Raw genomic sequence first — 19,956 nt, 5'->3', positions numbered from 1 at the left:
CTGGACTCTGTTGTTTTGTAGCAGAACAAAGTAATGACAGATTTAATTGATGGCCAAATGATGTAGGCATTTGAACTGAAGCACTAGCATTCCCCATATGGATTTTCCTGACCGTTTGCTGAAGCAGTGATTCTGGTAGGGATGCTGAAGCGTGTGTCAACCAGCTGGATGCCACTGCTGCTACAGTGGTGCCTCAGCAGCATCTCTGTAGGCAGAGACAGAGAAAAGAAAGCCTTTTGACATTCCCATTAGTAATGGAAGTGTTTGTGTAGAAAGTGAGGAGCCACAGAAGAATACATGAAAGGAGAGAGAAGTCTGTTTAGATCCCTCCAGTTACCACAACTGAGTAGTGAAAGAACACCTTAAATTATTTATATGCCATGCCTTTCCACAGACAACATTTCTGGTTTTAATCTTTAGACGAAGGGATGTTCAGTGAAATCACTGAACTTATCTTCAGCCCTTCCTGGTTTTAACAGGCCACGCTCTCACACTTGCAGTACCACACCATTGCAGTTCTGCTGTTATGGGTGCATGGCAAGAAAAAAATTTATCACTGTGAGCAAATGCTCAGGACAGTGTCTTCCCGAGGCTGAAAGAAGGAGAGGTAAAACAGTGTAATTCCTGGGATGATCAATAACTTCATGCTGCTGGGTTTCACTCAGGTCTGGTTGCCTTTCTCTGATTTCTCTTCATAGTACCTAATTTCCCTTTAAAGTAGGGAGGTTCAGACTCTGAATTAATAACAAGAACATGAGCTCATGCAGGCTTTCTAATCTGAGCTGTCTAAGGAAATAGTGATAAATTATATAAACATGGGGACTACATGGAAGTTCATGGAGGATAATGTAAATCTTATACTACATTCAGAGGAATCTCTTCCTTTTCCATCTGTTTCCTTCAAAATATCCTCCCAGATGGCTTTACCATGTGGCAGTCTGGATTAAGTTACAGATGTGTACTTTCTTCATTGGTGGGGACTGTGAGAGGTTACCGTCAAGAACTGCTGGTTGATGGTGAGCCTTCCTTGGTAAAAGTGACAGAAATTCCTGCTCACACTTGGTCCCTGAGTGGTCTCCTGTGCTTTGAATTTCATGTGTATTCTGAAAGATTTCTTATGAGTGTTAGTTTACATCACTCTTAGTCTTGTTCTTGTTGCTAGCAAGTATGTCTCTTGGGTTTGTGTCACTTTTACAAGTACAGAAGCTGTAAGACAGATAAAATTCTCATTTTGCAAAAAACAGCTCTGTTCCTATTACCATTTTTCAGATTTTAAGCATCATGCAGGGCACTGCCATGCTCTAAATCTCTTCATGGATGCCAGCTGTCCAGTTTAGGGCCATACAGATGTTTATGTAAACTTCTGCAGTATCTTTAAACTTTGCCAGAGCTCTGAGGATTTACCATCACACAGAGAGTAAATAGCAGCAGTAAAACCCACTGGAAATCTACACACCCATGTCATTAATATGAAGCTTTGAATACAGTGGTCTGTTCACATCTTTGTGATGAGCACTGATGCATACTCTCACACTTCCTTGGGGAAATTAAGAAAAGAGCCAGCATAAGTGTGACATTGGTAAATTTAGCACTTTCACGTAGATATTTGCCTGAACCTCAAAACAAGACTCTTTGAAATCTGCTCTGTCTCTAAAGAATGTACAGCTGGATCTTACAGTCATTACATAGTAATATTTTTACTGAGGTGTGCAAATACACAGTCCAAACAGAAATTTCTTCATTTCCTCATTTTAAGCAATTTGTAGCAGCTGTTGACTCAGCCATACAGGGGAGTTACACTCCAAAGTAATAGGAAGGAAATAAATGTTCTTAGGAAAACACAATGAAAATGATCAAAATTTTCTGGAAACAGGACATGTTTATTTTTTATCATAGAACAGCCCTTTGAAAATTTTATTATCTCTCTTAAAATCTCAAATCCTTGGAAATTCTTTATATCTGAGTCTGAAAGACAGCATACCACTCAGAAAGACGGTGTGTAGATCAGAATAAAAGTGAATCAGTCAGAAGAGTACACATAGAATATACATAGAACAGTATACACAAGAAATTGTACAGAAAACGTACACCAAAAGAACAAGTAAAGCATACTTCCCTACCTAATGCTAAATGTAGTAGATGTTTTTAAAACAATGTCCAAAATAATCAAATCCAACAAGAATAAACACTAAAAAGTGTAGTCTTATTTCGTACAGGAAAGAAGATCTGGATTTCCTGTATTTTTTCCTGCTACTCATTTCTCAGCGTCAGTATCAATAAAGTTATGCATGTGAATAATTTTATAGATATAGATATAGATATAGATATAGATATAGATATAGATATAGATATATACACACACCTCAGATTGCATCTATTGCTTATGTTTATTCAGTGTAGGACACAGTAAATGCTAGAAGCATCACACAGGCTCTGCAGCCCAGGAGCTACACCTGTGGGTCACACATTTGTGTGCAGCCACAGAGTTGCAGACTGTGAGCCTGGGGCCCCTGGTGGTTGTGTGGCGGGGCCAACGTGCTGGCAGACCCCAGCCAGTAGGGCCAGGGAGCACATACCTCATCACCTCTCTGTGCCATGCAATAAAGCTGCACTTACACCAGCTTCAGGCCTTCTGTGTATCTGCTAGCCACCATATGTGAACTCGTCCTTTTCCCTTCTGGGAAATGGCAGACAGAAACGTGGTAGGAATACTCCAGAAATCCACTTTCACAGGTTGAAAAGAAGCTTCCAATGTCACAGACGGGATGGCACCAAGCAGGTGCACATACACATCTGAGAGAGTGAGTGCCATTGTCCAAGGCCACCCTGTGTCCTGTGAACCCAGGAATGCTACAGTCTGAGCCTTGACTGTAGAAATACTGAATAATCTCTGCCCTGGAAGTTGACCTAGTGCCCTGGGGTCTCATTGCTCTTTCCACTGCATTCAGCAAGCTGCCTTGTGTCTCATGGACCTTTTAGTGTTTGTTGATAAGGCGAGTCAGAAAGTTCCCAGGGAACTCCCAAAAAGTCATATCCTGGAGAGGTAAAACTTTCTTTTCCAATAATGCATGTAATTTTGTACTTTAGGACAGGATAAATGTGCGTGTGTTACATAGGCCGCTCTGGAACATCCTCTAATGTACTGTAGGCTCTTGGTACCATGTGAACACATCCTGGGCAAACATGTATTGTGGCTTATGGGAAGTAAGGAGAGTCTCTAGCTTTCTTCATGGATGCAGTAGATGGAATTTTGTGGAGGGTACTGGGCTTAATATCCTTACTTTCTTTCTCTTTTTAAGGCAAAATGGTGGAAACTGGTGTGGTTTCCAAATGAAAACATATTCAGTCTTCCTTTTTTTTTTATAAGGGGTTTCTTGTGACAGGGAGACACCGAATAATTTGTCTGATGACTTAAAAAAAACCCAACAAAACAGCTGTTTTTTGAAATAAAATAAGAAAAAGAATCTGGCAGAAAATATAGAAGTTGCAATTGCTGCTTCAATGAACAGATGAAGTACTAACCTGGGCCAAAGAATGATGGCTAGAAAGAGAGGTCAGGTGTATCTGAAATAAAATATTTTCTTACTTACATGACATAACTTCTGAATAGAGTCTGAATAATGTAATTCAATGATGCTATGCCTGAATACCTGAATCAGTGTAAGACTGAGCTAGCTAAGGTTTTAAATATTTATGATTGTCATTTACTACATAGCTATGATAGAGGAACATTTTTGAGATGGCTACTTCCATAAATTTGTCTGTAAATAAATTAAGCAAATTGATTGGATTAAATCAATGGATTAAAAAACTCTTCAAGAACAGGAGTATATTTAGGCATTCAGTCACTTTTAAAGACTCAAAAATTGGAAATACCTCAGCAGCAGTCCCATTTCCTATCCTAGCAAGCTCTCCAGGCTGCCAAGAGAGAAGTGTTCCTAGTGCTGTTCCCTAAACCTGAGACATGGTGCAACTCAGGATTTGAAGGTCAAAGAGCCTGAGTGATCAAGCAGGAGAAGCATGATTTGATTTGGTTGAGTCCACAGATCTGTTAAATTCAGATATGTAATTCTGACAGTAGATGCTGACTGTGTTTTACATCCCCTTGCTTAATGCACCTGCGGTCCACAAGGCAGGCTAAGGTGCCTGTCACTGTGCCCCATGCAGTGCCTAAGGAACAGAGGTGCTCAGTCAGCACTGTGCCAGGACAGCACAGCTCCCTTTGAAACCACTATTTCTGAGAGCTGTGCTGTGTAAATTCCATTTTGGGCAAGTGTCACAGTGCCTTGATTCCCCTTCCACTAAAACTGAGGTGCTTATGCTCCCTTCTTGCATAAGGGAGTGATCAATGTGCATGCATTTATAATCTGATGTGACAGAAAAGGAATCAGATTTAGCAAGATATTTTTTTTCTTCCTGACTTGTGAGGGACTATCTCAGGGATTCAGTCTTGCCTGCTGCAATGTGCCACTTGAAGATGTCATGTCCTTGTCAGCCAGTTTATGAGTCAATCGAAGAGCAGGAGTGCTGTGACTTAGTTCAACATAACAGGAAGCTTCATCTCTGAACAAGAACAATAATGGATTCCTGACAGCTCAAACACACAACATTTATTTCCCTGAGGCAAACTCTAGGGCAGGAGGCAGCTTTCTGAATGAAGCACTGATCACGCATTTGCCCATTCAACACAGATACACTTTCAGGTCCCTGCTTTTTTTTCCAGTATGCTGGGCAACACCTGATCCTAAAAGCAGGGATGTAAAACTTCAGGGACTACAGCTGTTGAGCCACTCCTTGCATAGCACAGGGAGTGGGTGTTGCAGTTGGTAGTAGAAGGCCAGAGTATGCAGGGATGAGCTAAAAGATTTCCCTTAAGCCAGCAACACTCCTCTTCAGCCTCTCCCTACCTATTCCCTCCCCACTCCTTGCTTGTGGAAGAAGCCTGAGGTGATCAGGCAATATCTGTGGGCAGAGTGGCTGTGTGTTTGACCCCACAGCTGTGGCCACAAAAGGGTTTAGGGAGGAACTCCTTCCAGTTCTGAACTTGGCTCTGATTTGACACAAACTCAAGTCTCACTAATAGTAGCCAGAAGAGAAGGGCTTGTGGTGTGTACTTGGGAAACACTGTTGAGGAGCATAGCTGAGCAGTGTTTAAAAAAGTGTCAGTCAGGAGTAAATTAAAGTGCTACTTTTGCATACACATGCTACATATTGTGGCTGAGATTTTCAAGAGTAGCAAGAGTCAGTGCTGCTAACACTTGGGTATCTTACTTCATACAAGACATGCGAGACATACAGCATTCTCAGCAGCACATGGCTACTCCCAGAAAATAAGGATTATTTTAAGATATTTCCTGTCTGATACTCAGAAAGCTGAAACTACCAGCATGATCACTCTGTGGACTTACAGTAATAAAAATAATCAAAATGCTAATTAGCAAAGATGTGGAGCAGAAGGCTGCACAGGAGGAAAGTGCTCTTTGGTGAGAGCTTGGTTCCTGAGCTTCGCATCAAGGGCTCTGCATTTTCAATGGTCTGCATTGTTGTTGCTCCTCCACATCCAGGTGAAGCCACTGAAAGATGCTCTATTCCCTGACTTAAATATTACTGCAGATACTTCAGGGTTGTATCCTTGCTAATTTGCTGCACTGAAAAACATGGGAAACAGACCTATGTAACCATTGCTCTATCTTTGCTGTTCCAATTCAGTATATAAATTCTGCTGCAAATTTTATTTTAAAGATTAAGTATGGTGTGATGCATATGTAATAAGGTAAGCACAAATAGAATCAAAGTTAAGGTCAATGCAAATACAGTTTTTGTCTGTTAAATAATATGCTCAGATAGATAGTTACAGTCTTCACCCATCAGCACTAATAAAGTTTGGCTAGGAAAAAGAGCAGTATACTCAGTCCTTATTACCATATTTAAACATGTTATGGAAAGAAGCAATAAGAAGACAGTATTTTTTTTTCTGGATAAATACCAGGGTAACCTAGTATTTTGTGAATTTAGTTCCTTGAAATCAATGCTGCCATGCTACCCCTGGGTGACATCTGGCCTCCCTGGGCAGTCCCTCAGCTTGTGACACCTGTGCCAGACATTAAGGGCTAGGATGGACAGGCTGAGCCTATGAGCTTGCCTCCTCCCTTGCAGTTCAGAGAGGACAGCTCAGGTGAAGGATTCATAATCAGTGTGAAACAATTGCGATAGACACTTTAAAACCATTTTTCCTGGTGGAGCTTCTATTCTATAAAATTTCTATTGATGCTCTCACTGTACTGTTCCTTAGTGCTGAGATGGAGTGAAGCAGCGCAGACGACAAACAGTCCATGACAGGCTAGGTGCAGTCTGGGGGCACATTCAGAGCTCATGGTCATTGATTGCTCCTTGGATATTGTAGGCATGTGACTGCTGTGACAGTGGACAGTAAGAAGTATAGGAGTATCACAACATCATGTTAGACCATGCAGTGAGAATTATGGTCCTAGGCACTTCATGTTGAACGCTACAGAAGTATGTAGGTGGTTTTCAGACATCAACACTTTGCCAAACAGTGCATGAAGGATCTAAATCTTTGCACAGTCTAGTGTTTGTGAGCATCTTGAGCTCATCCTTACAGGACCTGAACAAATAAATTTTCCTTTCTCAAACTGAGGAAGGAAAAAGCCCTAAAAAACCCCTGCCTGACTGTTGGGCATTGTAGCAATCAGCAGTCACATTACCATAGCAAGCTCTCTCTCTTTTCATTGGGATCCCAATACAAGAAATTTTAAATTTTTTATGAAGTCTGCTCCAGCAGATGGTGAGCATCAGTGTGATGAAGTTCTGCTGTTGATCCCACTGTAAAGCATTTCTGGAAATTCCAGAATGTTTTCAGAAAACGTTGGCTGAAATCTCTCTTTAGAAATGACTAATGATTATATTAGAGAGGGATATAATATTGCCAGTGTAGTTTTTGCTTTTCTTCTGCTCTGTCAATGTAGTCACATTATTCAGGACTCATCTCTGATCTCAGGTTTGAAGAGTTACTTGCCACACAACAACCATGGGAAAACAGAAGGAGAGAAAAAAATGAATCACCCACATTCTGCTTGAATTCAGATCTCAGATTTCCCACATCCTGGTATTTAATTTCTCACAGAGTTACCAATGGTTGATCTCACGGCAGGATTAGGGGGAAGAAAAATGAGAGCTCCATTGAAACCAGACTTGAGTCTGGAAAGAAAGAACATGTGAGCTCTAGGACCCCGGAGATATCAGATTCAGGGTAGTGAATGGCTTCCACCGCCTCCCCTTCCCTGATTCTCAGGCTTATTTTGAAGCAAATTCTGGAAACTGGATTCAGAACAGCAAAGACACAGTTACAGTAAGTTGGGGGGCTCACACATCGCTTCAATAGTCTCCTGAGAACTGTGTTATATAGTGAGGCATTAACTGTAATTTATGTTGGTATTTTTTTATGTTTAGGCAGGAGAATAGATTAACATTGAAGTATAAATGGCAGTAAATCTGTCTCAGTTGTAAAATAAACATGTTTTGAACATACATTTCCATCAGGATACCTTCTCTGATTTGATTATAGAATGTATATGTGTTCAATTGGAAAAGAAATTCCCACAAAAGATTCTATAATCAAAAGGAAATCATCAGTATCTACTAAATTTGAGACCCTCAGTCACTTTGAATCAGGTTATCTTGCTTTGAGAAATAAAGAGCTTTGTCCTGTGGATCGCTGCATAGACTGGTCTAGAAAAGTTGTGTTGTTGCTCTGTGCTGAGGAGGCCAAACTTTCTCACACTTTCCACCAGATTCAGAGTGTGAGATATTCAAGAAGTTGAAAAAACCTTTAAATGCATCACTTTAAGTCCTTTAGGAGTTGAAGATATTAAGATGACAAGAAGAGTTTGTCATTAAACTATAACTACCCTTTTTGGATTACCTGGTATTTGTAGATTTATTGGCAAGGTGGCTTAAATTAGGGATATATTTTTAGCCTGCAGCATTACATAATAAAATAGCAGCTGAATTCTTGCAGTAAAAAAGGGAAGGGATGGGGGAAGTTTATTAAAACCAACATGAACGTCTCTGATTTTGCTTTTTCGTCTGCACGAAGAGGTGCTCCATGGTTACACAATCAGTAAAGTTTGCAAGAGAAGCATTTCCATTGCCCCATTGTGCTCAGGAGCTGTCGCCTGCCTTTCACTGCAGACCTGCTGTTTAGTCTGAAACTGAAAATTAAACCCAGAACCTCAGCTCTCTAAGTTAAATACTCTGCATTGCTGGAAGCACGCAGCCTTGCCAGTGTCTGTGTGGCAAAATCCATGATCAAAATTTTCAGACATTTTTGAAGCATTTTACAACTCTGTTAAGCTTTAATGTTTTTGTTTTGATTTGGCTAGGGGTTTTTGTTTTTTGGTTTTGTTTTTTGTTTTGGTGCATTGTAGTTGTTGTTAAAAATCATGTTCTAAATTATAGCAGACAGTCTCATATGAACTGTGCTGAACCAGCTCAGGGAACCTGGCTCGCTATCTTTAAGAAATATGTTTCTCATTTTGGAGGGCTATTCTGAGAATGGCCAGGGTAAGGTAGAGCCCTGTATGCTAAACTCACTCGTTCAGAAACAAAAAAGCAAGGGATGAGAAAAGCCAGGGGAGACGTGGAGAGCGAGGATGGCGGCGGCCGAGCCCACGCGCCCTGTGCGGCCGAGGCTGCACGGGCAGCGTGGCAAGGGCCGCTCAGCCCCGGGGCTGGCGCTCGTTAAAGTGTCACCAGTGCACTTCCACTGTGAAAGGCGCTTTTATCTCCCCTTCCCACAGCCCCTTTCCAGAGGGTACGTGGGGCTGGGCCCGGCGGCTGCTGCTTGGCCTCCCCGCATGGCTGGACCCTAATGAGGTGTGTGCGGCTCTTGGCTGCAAGTTTTCAATCTCTTTCTTATTACTTCAAAGCTGCTGCTCCGAGGTTCAGACAAGTTTGATCACTTGGCAAAATCTCTCAGCTGGGATTCAAAAGGGAAGATGCTTTATTTTATTATTTATCACTGTAGATAGATAGCTCTCCACAAACTACTCTTGCCAGTGGCTTCATGGTCAGAGCCGCAATGTTTTTTTAAGTGATAAAGGATTGAAGGTGAACAACTTTTGGCAGTTGCTTCCTGTCTGTAACAAATGGTCGTTCTTAGGGGGAGAAAAAAAAGAGATAGAAATATAACAGGCCTTACTTTATTTTCTTCTTCATGGTTTATATTTGGTGGGGGGGGGCAGAGAGGAGCAAAAGGTAAATTATGTGGGTTTGACCTCCATTTCAAAGCCTCTCAAAGTAGTGTTGCCCTACCCCATTCTGGGAGACCGTTGCTGTAATCCTTCCTCTGCCTCTCAGCATAAAATATGCAGAGAAACTGGTGCTGTTTCAAGTATTTCAAGGGCTCAAGGGGAAGGCAGATTTGCTCAGGTTTACCTCTGTGGGCTCCAGTAGCCTTTTGGGCTGTTCTATCTCCAGTGCCACAAGAAAGTAGAGCTAACACAGTCACCCACAGCATTTCAGTGAACTAGGCAAGTCTAAGAATTTTTAAGGTTGGCATCCATCTTCTTTCATCTAATTATGGACACAAATATTAGTGATTAGAGACTATTATTAGAGCCTTTGCTTGCCTTATGCTCCAGTCTGGATTTTGGCTGTGAATGCAGAGCAGTTTACCATTCCTCCAGTTTACAGCATCCACAAGAGGTTTGTAAGAGCAGCTTCTCAAAGTTGGGGTCAGTCCAGCTCAGTTGTATATGTTTCTAACAGCACCACTGCCTTCTTTTTCTTAATATTTTATTTCCTTCCCACCAGAAATGTTTATATATTGTAGGGTTGAAGCTCTCCAAGACAAAATACATCTCTGTCAGTGTTGCATAGCACCTGCAATTGCTTCAAGCACCATTTTCACTTTAGGTTTGTGCTTTGCAGACTTTAAATGGTGTTTCCTGTAAAATTCTTCTGACTAGTACTGAGATTTTGCTGAAGATTTTCAGTCTCCTTTTAATCACACGGGGAACAGATTTTTTCAAAGTGTTTTGACCTGCTTAGGTCAAAAAGGCACTTGCTGTAGTCAGATGCCAAAACGCGTTTAAGAAATCTGGCTTGACGTAACTTAGACGGCTGAGTCTCAATTTCAAAAGGCTTCAGCCACACAGGCTTTGGCACTGAGTGACTTGCTGCCTTGCAGGAACCTCATTGCTGAGTTAATTTCAGGGCTGCTTTATAATCCATAGCAAAGTTGGCCACCTAAAGCTGAGGTCCATTCAAGATCATCTGTAAGAGAAATTGAGAGGCAGAACCTAAGGCAGGTACATTTAGGTTTTAACTAAATGTCAGTCAGACTAATTCCTGTTTCTGGAAGTTCTCAGTGTGAGCCCTCCTGGATTTAAAACTCCTGTGTCAGATAAGCCCTTTCTCTCAAAGTAACCAGAGAGATTCCTTATCACTCACTCCATTATATCAAACAGTTGTCCTAGTGGGAGATAAGCTAGGAGATGGAGAAATGTTTTTTATTTCCCCCTTAATCTAACAGGAAGAATAGACTTGAATCTATATTTTAAGTAAGCTGTTCTAACTTAAAGAGGAATGTCCTTTCCTGTCCTGTCCTATGGGAATCCTCCTAAGCAATGTCTTGGTCCCCTCCAGTTATCTAAACTTGTTGCTTAAGGACCAAAACTTGGCCAAGCCTGGCAAGATACTTCCTCCAGCAGAGGAAGGGGATCTGTAGTAGTGGTTTCTGTGTGTGTTAGGATGGTTAACTCTCTCTGACCTCTACCAGCTGAGTCCCAGCACAGCCCCAGCAACTTCACTCAGCTGCCTCAGCTAGTTCACTTCCTCCAACAGCTGGGGATGTGTATTATCCAGAAATCCCCATGAGCAGCCTTTTTGCTAGTCAAGCACTGCTATTCCAGCCTTAAAAGGAGAGGACGCACTTAATTTGCTTACTAACTATGCTGCTAAAAAACCACAGGCTGGTGACCTACAGGAGAAAGTCAGGTTTTGGCTTTATTTTCTCTACTCCCTTTTTGTCTTTCACAGAATAATTGATTTTTTATATAAAAGTGGACTGATTTTAACAGAAGAAAGATTCTTCTTCCATACACAAAAGTTTATGGGAGAGCCATCTTCCTAGAAGTTAGAAAACCCAAAACCCATCTTGAATACCTACTTCAAATCAGAGAGCATGGGGATTTCAAAACAAGTCCATGTGTGAATTTCCAATACAGTGCTATTGCGTACATGTATGCAATTTTATTAAAATTAAAAAGTCTTATTTTTGCTATCTATTATACATTGTCTTCCCGAGTGTGAAAACTTTGAGGAAATCACTAAGTCAAATCAATCTTTAGGATACCTTATAGCCCTTAGACTGCTCACAAGAGTATTGGGTAGCTCTGCACATGCCCACCAGCAAGCACTTGGGCATTAGGAAAGTTAAACAGCAGCTCAGCAAGGCTGCTTGCTGGCATCTAAATATTGCTATGCCATCATGCTGTGGCCAAATCTGTGCTCTTTTGAAGGGCAACATCTTTACATAACAAAGTGGTCTATTAGAGGCTAGGTCAATAGGAACTTACACATTTAAAGCAAGAATGTTGGTTTCCAGTCCCTGCATCTCAACCCCAAGCTGCATCTCTCTATTTGTCTCTTTCTTTATATTTAATGTCATTAAAGTACTGAAAGTTGTACTTCCTTAGAGGGGAGCCTGCCTGCTTACAGCTCCCAGGGCTGTCCCATGACTTAGTCAATGATTGCAGAAACAGTGGTAGGAGAAGGCAGGGTGTCTCTGAACTGCTCTGTAGCCAGAGTTTTTGACTGTCCTGTTAGGCACCAAGCTAAAGAATTTTTGCTCCTTCTAGCATGCTAGCAGCTGCAGTGCACAGCAATTGCTTGCTTGTGGTCTGGTTGACTTATATGTGTTTAGAGACAGAGTTTCTCTACTGAAATAATTCCTTAAAATATTTTTTTAATCCAGCAGTTGGAAGGGTTGTATGGCCTTTTCTGTATATGGTCATGGTGATCTGTTCTGCACTCATAAAGCCTTTCACTGTGATGTGTGAAGTATACCTGCAACACTTTGAGTTCTGAATCCAGCTTCTGCAGTTAAACTTTGCCTTACTGCTGAGTGACACCTGTCACTGAGCTCGCTAGTGTGCTTTGCAGAGAGTGCAGAGCTCGAAGCAGCAGATCCCACCCTAAGCTTCACACAGAGCAAACCTGCACTGAGTGTCTGTTAGTGCTGTAAGAATTTCTAAAGCAGTTTGTGCTTTGGCTGTGGAGCAGTAGGGATGGGACTGTCTCAGCTGGGCACACTCGGGGCCCTGGCCCCTGCTCTAGAAGCCATCTATTCCTATCCCTGTATTTCAGGGACTCCTCTGAAAATATTAGCTTGCATGCCAGGGGATTTCAGACATGTTAACAGCAGACAATGGTCCACAGTTTGCAAGTTGCTCTTGTCAGCAGTTCTTTTTGACATATCTATTCAAGCATACCCTCTTGGGCTTAGAAAGCAGCCAGCAAAATCTGTGCCAATAGCTAATACTTCATTATAAAATAAAAGCTGTAGCAAATTCAGAGGCTCCATATGCAGCATTACTGTGATCCTGCAGTTCATTTCAAAATGGGTTTTAGTTTTTTTAATCTGCAGGTCAGAAATTCATGAGCAGAAGGTGAAAAAAGTGAATTGCCAGTGAGTTTCATGGGGCCAAGACTTTGAAGCTTTGTCCAGGGTATTAGAACAGAACAAACATTTTTACAAAAATGCCACAGTTACCTTGCTACAGGTGGGGAAATGCTCCTCCCAACAATTATTTCATCATCAGGTTTTGCTTTTATCAGTTTGTGGGTGTCCACCAAAAAAAAATCACAGAGGACATACATTGACCAAACTAAGTATGACTGTTCTTCAGGCCACTAGGATGCCACTGGCTGCTTGTAATTTCAGGAAAAAATAGCCTGCCAAATCTGGATCACCAAATAGAGGTCTTGGGCAGCAGGTAGAGTTACATTTCACCTACACAGGATGTCATGGGAAAGAAGTCTATTGGGATCAGGGGATGACTTTGATCTGAAAAGACGTTGACATTTCAATACAATCGTTTGTGGCACATCTCCATTCTGGATGGTCCCACCTCTGAGGTTTAGCAATGAATAACAGAATTATAGAATCATTTGTGTTGGAAGGGAGCTCTGGAGATCATCCAGTCCAAACCCCCTTCCAAGGCAGGGTAACCTAGAGCAGGTGACACAGGAACATGTCCAGGCTGGGTTTGAAAGTCTCCAGAGAGGGAGACCCCATGACCTCCCTGGGCAGCCTGTTCCAGTGCTCTGCAGCCCTCAGTGTGATGAAGTTTTTTCTCATGTTGAGGTGGAACTTACTGTGGTTTAGTTTATGGCCATTCCTCTGAGTCCTGTTGCTGGGCACCATTGAAAAGAGTCTGGTACCAGTTTGTTTTTCCACAGCGCTGAGACTTCCAAAGGAGAGATTCAACTTCATTGTTCTGGAAAGGGTTCATGGGTCCACACATTTTGACACAGTTGCTCTGTGCAGGTGTCCCAGGGGTTCACAGGGATGCATACAGAGAAGGAGGGCATGACACAGGAGACCAGCACCTTTCTGGCTTATCTTATCAGATGAGATGTCCAGGGCATCGAAAACAGCACCAGGTGCTGTCTTCAGGCAACCATATCCCACTAAGGTTTGTCATATTTCAAAATTCTGTGTTAGCGAGCCCAAATAAACATACTGGCTGCAGACAGCACTTCTAACTGAAACCTGTTGTCCTGCCTCCTGTTCCTTTTTTGTTACCTTCACCAGTTAAATCAGGGCTAACAACAGTGATCCCAGTCTGCTGCAGAGTAGCCCTTCTGAAGGCAGATACCTGCTGTGAGTCATTGCAAAGTTTGTCCTTTCTCTCCTGTGGGAGGCCAGCCTCAGTGAGAGATGAGATGTGGCAGTGTCCACATCTGCTAGTGCCTTGCCAATGATGCCCCTCAGGAAAAGGCTCCTTTATGAGCTTTGGAGAAAGCCACCTTGCAGCTCTGTTTTGGGAGAGACACCAGCTCCCTATCACTCCCTGTCTGATGGGGCAGTTACAGCAACTAAGGGTGGATATGGCTGAGTGTGCTGCCTTTGTCATAAAACATCATGCTATGTCCAGGACAAACATATCCATTTGTGGGACGCATGAATGACCAAGTGTGCCAAGTGAAACTGCCTCTGCAGCTAGTCCCTGTGCCAATCAGCCCTTGCAGATACATGTATGGGGATGTACACATGGATGCATGGGAAGTCGCCTAGGATATTGTTGTAGCAGCAGGAGTAAAGCCTGAGCTATGGATATGAATACTCACCCTGTTCTTCAACTATTTGTCCTATGCTCCCTGAGTTCTTCATGGCTGTGGCTTCCCTGTTGGCCAGATCCAGCCTGGTTTGAAGCTTTGACAGATTTCTCTTTGCAGTCTGCTGGCCCAGCCTCTCACTAGTTTGCTGCAGCAGAAAACAAATAACCTGGGAAGCAGCCGTTCAAGGCAAAACTGGGTTGATGCACTTTTATGGTCAATTTATACCTGTCACCATTTTGCCTCCACAACTAAAGTGAATGCACCTAAGTGAGAACACCCTCAATTAAAGCTGCCGTGTAACCCAAAACTTTTGCTTCTTTGCTGAGTGCATCCTGTGATGGTGTTGCTGAATTTATGTTCTGCGTGACTATCAGACTTTGAGTGACTTGGATTTCTAATGTCTGCTCTAATGACCATGCTTTCCTTCTTTATTTGTTCCCTTTTCTTCAAATTTATTGGAAGCACATCTGGACTTAGAAAGCATTTAATTCCAGCCCCAGCTCCTCCTTCAACTTTTGACTCGGGGACTATGACAGATGGCTGTGCCATCGACCTTGGCAGGTTTGTGAGGGCTTGCAAGTGCCTGGAGGGTGCTTACTACTGGTTAGCATCCTTCCCCTGAGGTGTCCAGTGCCCTGACAGTGCCAGCACTTCAGTGAATCTCTGGCTGAAGTGACTCAGCACAGAGCCGGTTTTCAACTTCCAAAGGTTACACAGTTTCCAAAATGCCTGTTCCACCCTCCATCTTTTGGAAAGTGTGTGTGCAGGGGTGGTGGGTGCTGTAGAGGCGGAAGTTGGGTTGGAGATCCCAGCTGCACAACCTTCTGATATTTGCAACCAGTTTATCACAAGTGCAAAAAGTCCCTCTCTGTTCCTGCAATATACATCTGTACTCTGCCCTTCAGAACCTCTACTCACTTCTTCCTTTAGGTGCCTCCCTTCATATATGTCTGATTTGTAGTATCCCTTTGTTTGAATTGTAAGCCTTCAGATCAGCAGTCATGTCTCCATCACTGTCTTGACAGGAAGCTTACATGATAGGTTGGCTTAAAACACTCATCTGCAACAGAGGCATTGTAGGCTTTTGCAAGGAATGAACAATCTGATTCCTTTGAAAAGCTTTTCTTCATAAAAAAAAGTATTTCCCAACAGTGATGTGATTTTGAAGTTTGTGAGTCTCAAATATTTTTTTAATAATTAGCTTATTGTTTACATATTTGGGGCGGGGGGTGTGTTAGCTTTATTTTTAGTTTCTCATCCTTCCCAATATTACAGGTACATATATTTGCACATACATGTGCAGGTGAGAGAAGCTTCCTTCATTAAATGAACACATATAAGTGTATGAAGGAAGAGATTCTCATTTATTTTCTTGGTCACTGCAGCAAGGGTTACTAGGGAAAAAAATACTGTGAGATTCATAGTAAAAATCACTAGAGTGGACAACTTTTTAACTAAAAAGAGCTCTCTTGTGGCCACCCTGGCTGAGCTTTGAAGTATGTCCTTTCACATACTTTGCCTCTCCCCCATCCTTCTTACTTTGTGATCGGAAGTCTACCTTCATGGAAAAATGATTTCATCAGATTTCAGTAGTCTCCTGACAAGCCAAGCATAAAACAAAGAGAGCTGCCGCTCCGCACCCACACGTGTACTGCCGTCTTCCAGGAAATGATAATCAGAGGCTGACCACAGCATCATCAAATACCAAAACACGTCTATCTGTATTATGTTAAGAGTACAGAACCCACAGTAGTAATTTTTTAACTGAAATACTTGGCTTGGAGGCAAAACTGGGGTTTGCCGCAATCATTCTGAGTTCTGAATTACCAAGGCTCAAACCGACATATTTTGCTGTGTTTCTCCACATGCAGCCCACATTAGCCCTCCGGTAGGTGCCTGAAAATACCATTTTTCTTCTTGACTGAAATGTTGTAACAGTCCTGCTCTGCACAGAAGATAAGCAGGAAAAATGCATTATGCATTAATGGGATTTGATGGAGTGTGAGCTCAATTTCCCCAGTGCCACCAGAGACAGAGTAAAATTTGCTTGATCATTTCATGAGTTGAGAATCATTTTTGTTCCAGTGCTGTGAATATAACCCAGCTACAAGTGGACAGTAGTTGTTGTGAGGAAAAAATTGTTCATCTGTATGATAGATCAGTGTCATCTGGAATATAAGAACTGAAAATTCAAGGTCAGAGGGCAGCTGACACTTGATTTTGCTCTCTTTGCTCTATCCACGGCTTTGATCATGCTACATCTTTCTTTGTGCCTGGTGCTCAAGAGAGTACCCCAGGGTCATGGCCTGTTTCCTTGTCAAGAGGTATAAACCTACTGGCCTAAATATCTGAGGCCCAAGCTTTAGCAGGGGTGGGGGCATGAAGGAAGAGGGGGGGAGCATTTCCTTCATGCTCTTCACTTTTCCCACATAACCCAAAGCAGACTAAACAAAACCAGTGTGAAATCTCATGGCTTGATGCTGCTATGGTTATATTTTTTAAGCTGTCATCCGTTCATTTATAGTTATGTTTATTCCCTGGATTTACAGCTTTCTTTTGGCCTTTTCTTGCAGGGAGGTGCAGGGGGAGGTCGAAACCTTTTGAAGGGGAATTGCAGTAAGCAGTGGCCTATGATTAAAGCACTGTGTTTTTCCTTGATGCCGCTCCTCTGCAGCAGTGTCACACATGGTAGCATTTAGGAGCCCTTCACAGCTGAGGTGTTTCAAACACTAATGAATGGAAGTTTGGTCGTATAAGGCAGGCAAGCTTTAAGGCAAGCTTTTCTGAATGGTGTACTGTAGTGGCCTGGGAAAGGAAGGGAGTTATAAATTGTGTCAGTTAGCCACCCAGACAAAATGAAGCCATGTGGAAAATCAAATCTATTAAAGTATGAAGACTGTTATAAGCTGTTTTAAGCTGGTCATTCTTCAAAGGTCTCAGTTGGCTGAGGGGGTGAATTCCTCTTCTTCCTAGATCTTTTTCACGTGCTGTCTTAGGGGATGATGTTCAGTGTTTGATAAAAAACAGCTTTTCATTGACAGCCCCTTTTGTTAGAAATGTTAGTTGCCCCCAGTTCACCACCCATGACCTGAAAGGTACTGAACATTTGTTTAAAAAAGCAGAATAAGAACATCACATTTGGGCAGGCTTGCTGAAGGCAAACCTGAAGCAGCACTAGGGCCAATGAGGAGAAGGCTTCCCAAAGCAGCTGCTTAGGATTGGATATGTGCTCAAAATGCTTTCCATTTTCTTGCTGCCCATGTCTGCTGGCCCTAAGAGGCCTCTGACAAAGCATGGCACAGAATGCTTTTTCTTGACATCTCCTGGAGTAGAAGAAAAACCTGGCAAGGCAGGGTGGGGGGATCAGAGAGCAGGGTACCTTCCCTTCCTCCCTAGGGTGGCTTCTTGAGACATCACAGGAACTGTAAAGGGCATTTTATTAGCTCAAGAGATAATTGTCAGCTGTGTGAGGGACAGCTGAACTGGCAGCCTAAGATGCCTGGTCACCACGGTATTTATCCTTCCTATTTGTGTTTTCTAGGAAGAGACTGAAGAAACGTCCTCACAAGAATCTGCAGAAGAAGACTAGGACATCACACCATGCAATTTCTACCTCATCAGCAGTTGGGTCTTTTGAAGGGAGAAGACACTGCCTTGACCACTTACTTTCTATTGCCATGGTCTTTCCACTTTTGCCTGGGGGAAAAAAAAAAATCACATAACCTTAAAAAGGATTTGACGAATCATCTTCTTTGTAATCCCTTCACAGTCCCAGGTCTAGTGAAAAACTGCTGTAACACAAAGGGGACACAGATTAATGATGCAACTTTTAATTACTGTTTTCTTTCTTCCTAACCTACTAATAGTTTGTTTGAGCTGCTAAGTAAGGGTGACTGGGTCAAGAAGAGCTCCAAATCAGGTTTATGTCATTCACTGCACTGCGCGTAAACAAGAAACTTTTAACATAGTCATTGTAATGGGCATTGAAATAGGAAAGGCTGGGTGTGTAACACTCATGCCTTGCAACACTTCCAGCAACCCACTCCCTACTTAGTGAACTCCCTGTTTTAGAACACCAAAGATAGGGGATAGATACTATTCTTTTTCTTTTGTAACCTTCTTGTAGACTTTTACTTGATTTTTTTTTTAAGACTTACTATTATTTTGGAAAAAAAAATTAAAACTGATTTTTCATTTCATTCAGCTGGTAATCAGAAGAAAGAAATCAACATGAAAAAGGTACTTACAATTTTGCAAAAGGGAAGAAAGACAAAGATACGTTGTATAGTTTTAGATACAAACATATCAGCACAAGCAGTAGTAAACCAAATGAACAGACCTTATCATCTGGATAATAGGGAGCCAAGGAGTTGGCTTTCTTAGAGCCAGGAGTTTTCCATGGAAATAAGAATGACTGACACCACTCTTAAGCCATTAATGAATAAGTCTTTATTGATAAAAGTCTTTAAAAACATACAGAAAGGTACCTAGAAATTAATCATAAATTTATCTGAAGAAAAATAATCCAGATTTTTGCTTAGTTTCTACTAATTCCACTTGCCCTGTACCAGTATTTTGAAAGAATTGAATCTTTCCTCATTACTCATCAGTCACAATGTAAGAATGAACACCATGTACCTCAGCTAAGCTCGTGCATTACATTAAACAATGTATTTTGACATAGGATGGTTCACTGAGCACCTCTGTGCCAGTAACATTTCTCCATCTTTTCATTCAAAGCAGCACTTTTAGCACCAGATGCAATATTACCCCACTATTCAATACTACCTCTGATTTTTACAAATAACTCAACAGACTGATAAATACATGCTGCTATACACATTCAATGCAGGAAATTTTTACTGGGTAGATAATCATGAGTATCTGCATTTTCCCCTTATTTCTATTTCAACCTTTTTTGCAGTTAAGGAAGCAATGTCTTTTTTGTGTTTCAGCATGACTACGTGTTTTTCTTTCACTTGGTTTGTTTGATTTTTCTCCCTTTTTTTGTGTGGGTTTTTGGTTTTGGTTTTGTTTCATTTTATTTTATGTACTTACTCTATTCTCTGCTAGACTTCTGTGTAATGTACTGTTAACTTGAATATATTTTTGTATTGAATTGCTGATAGGTTTGTGAGGATAATTTTCTTCAAGGACACTACATGACAGAAAAAATTTAGCTGTAAAGTTTAAATATTACTGTCCAAGTTTGTACCTCAAATGAATTGTTTAAAGAAATGGACTAATTGATTGACAAAGACCTACCTCCAGACTTTAAATGGAATGAACTTGTTACTTTCAGCATCAGTTTTGAGACGTTTGAAACAGTTAGGACTGCAACTAATCCCTAATTCAAAATTATTTTTGTAAAATAACTTGTGGAAAATGAACACATTTTAAATTACTTTCGTATTAAAAATATTAAAAAATGAACAAAAAAAACCTTCAAAGAAACTTGAAGCTTTGTAGGTGGGAAGCAACAAGCTCAGCTTTTGCATAATGCAATCACAAATATGTGTTTAAAAAAAAAATTAGTAGATTGTAAGAAAATACTTGACAAGTATTTTCGTGTATTTTACACAAATGTGA

The 19,956-nt window shown here is 41.5% G+C and overlaps 1 protein-coding gene across 1 annotated transcript in view; it reads left to right on the top strand.

Moving 5' to 3' along the window:
• HMGA2 (high mobility group AT-hook 2) overlaps positions 1-18,185 on the top strand; it is a 107,034-nt gene extending 88,849 nt beyond the window's left edge. The window contains exon 5 of the mRNA XM_058805800.1: positions 17,909-18,185. Within this exon, the coding sequence (XP_058661783.1) occupies positions 17,909-17,956 (48 nt within the window). The 3' untranslated portion in view covers positions 17,957-18,185. The remainder of the gene's footprint in view (positions 1-17,908) is intronic.
• The last annotated feature ends 1,771 nt before the right edge of the window (positions 18,186-19,956 follow it).

Source organism: Ammospiza caudacuta, chromosome 5 (genome assembly GCF_027887145.1).
Source record: "Ammospiza caudacuta isolate bAmmCau1 chromosome 5, bAmmCau1.pri, whole genome shotgun sequence".
Taxonomy (NCBI): Eukaryota; Metazoa; Chordata; class Aves; order Passeriformes; family Passerellidae; genus Ammospiza; species Ammospiza caudacuta.
Note: the sequence above shows the minus strand (reverse complement) of the source record. Positions and strands in the feature narration are given on the sequence as shown.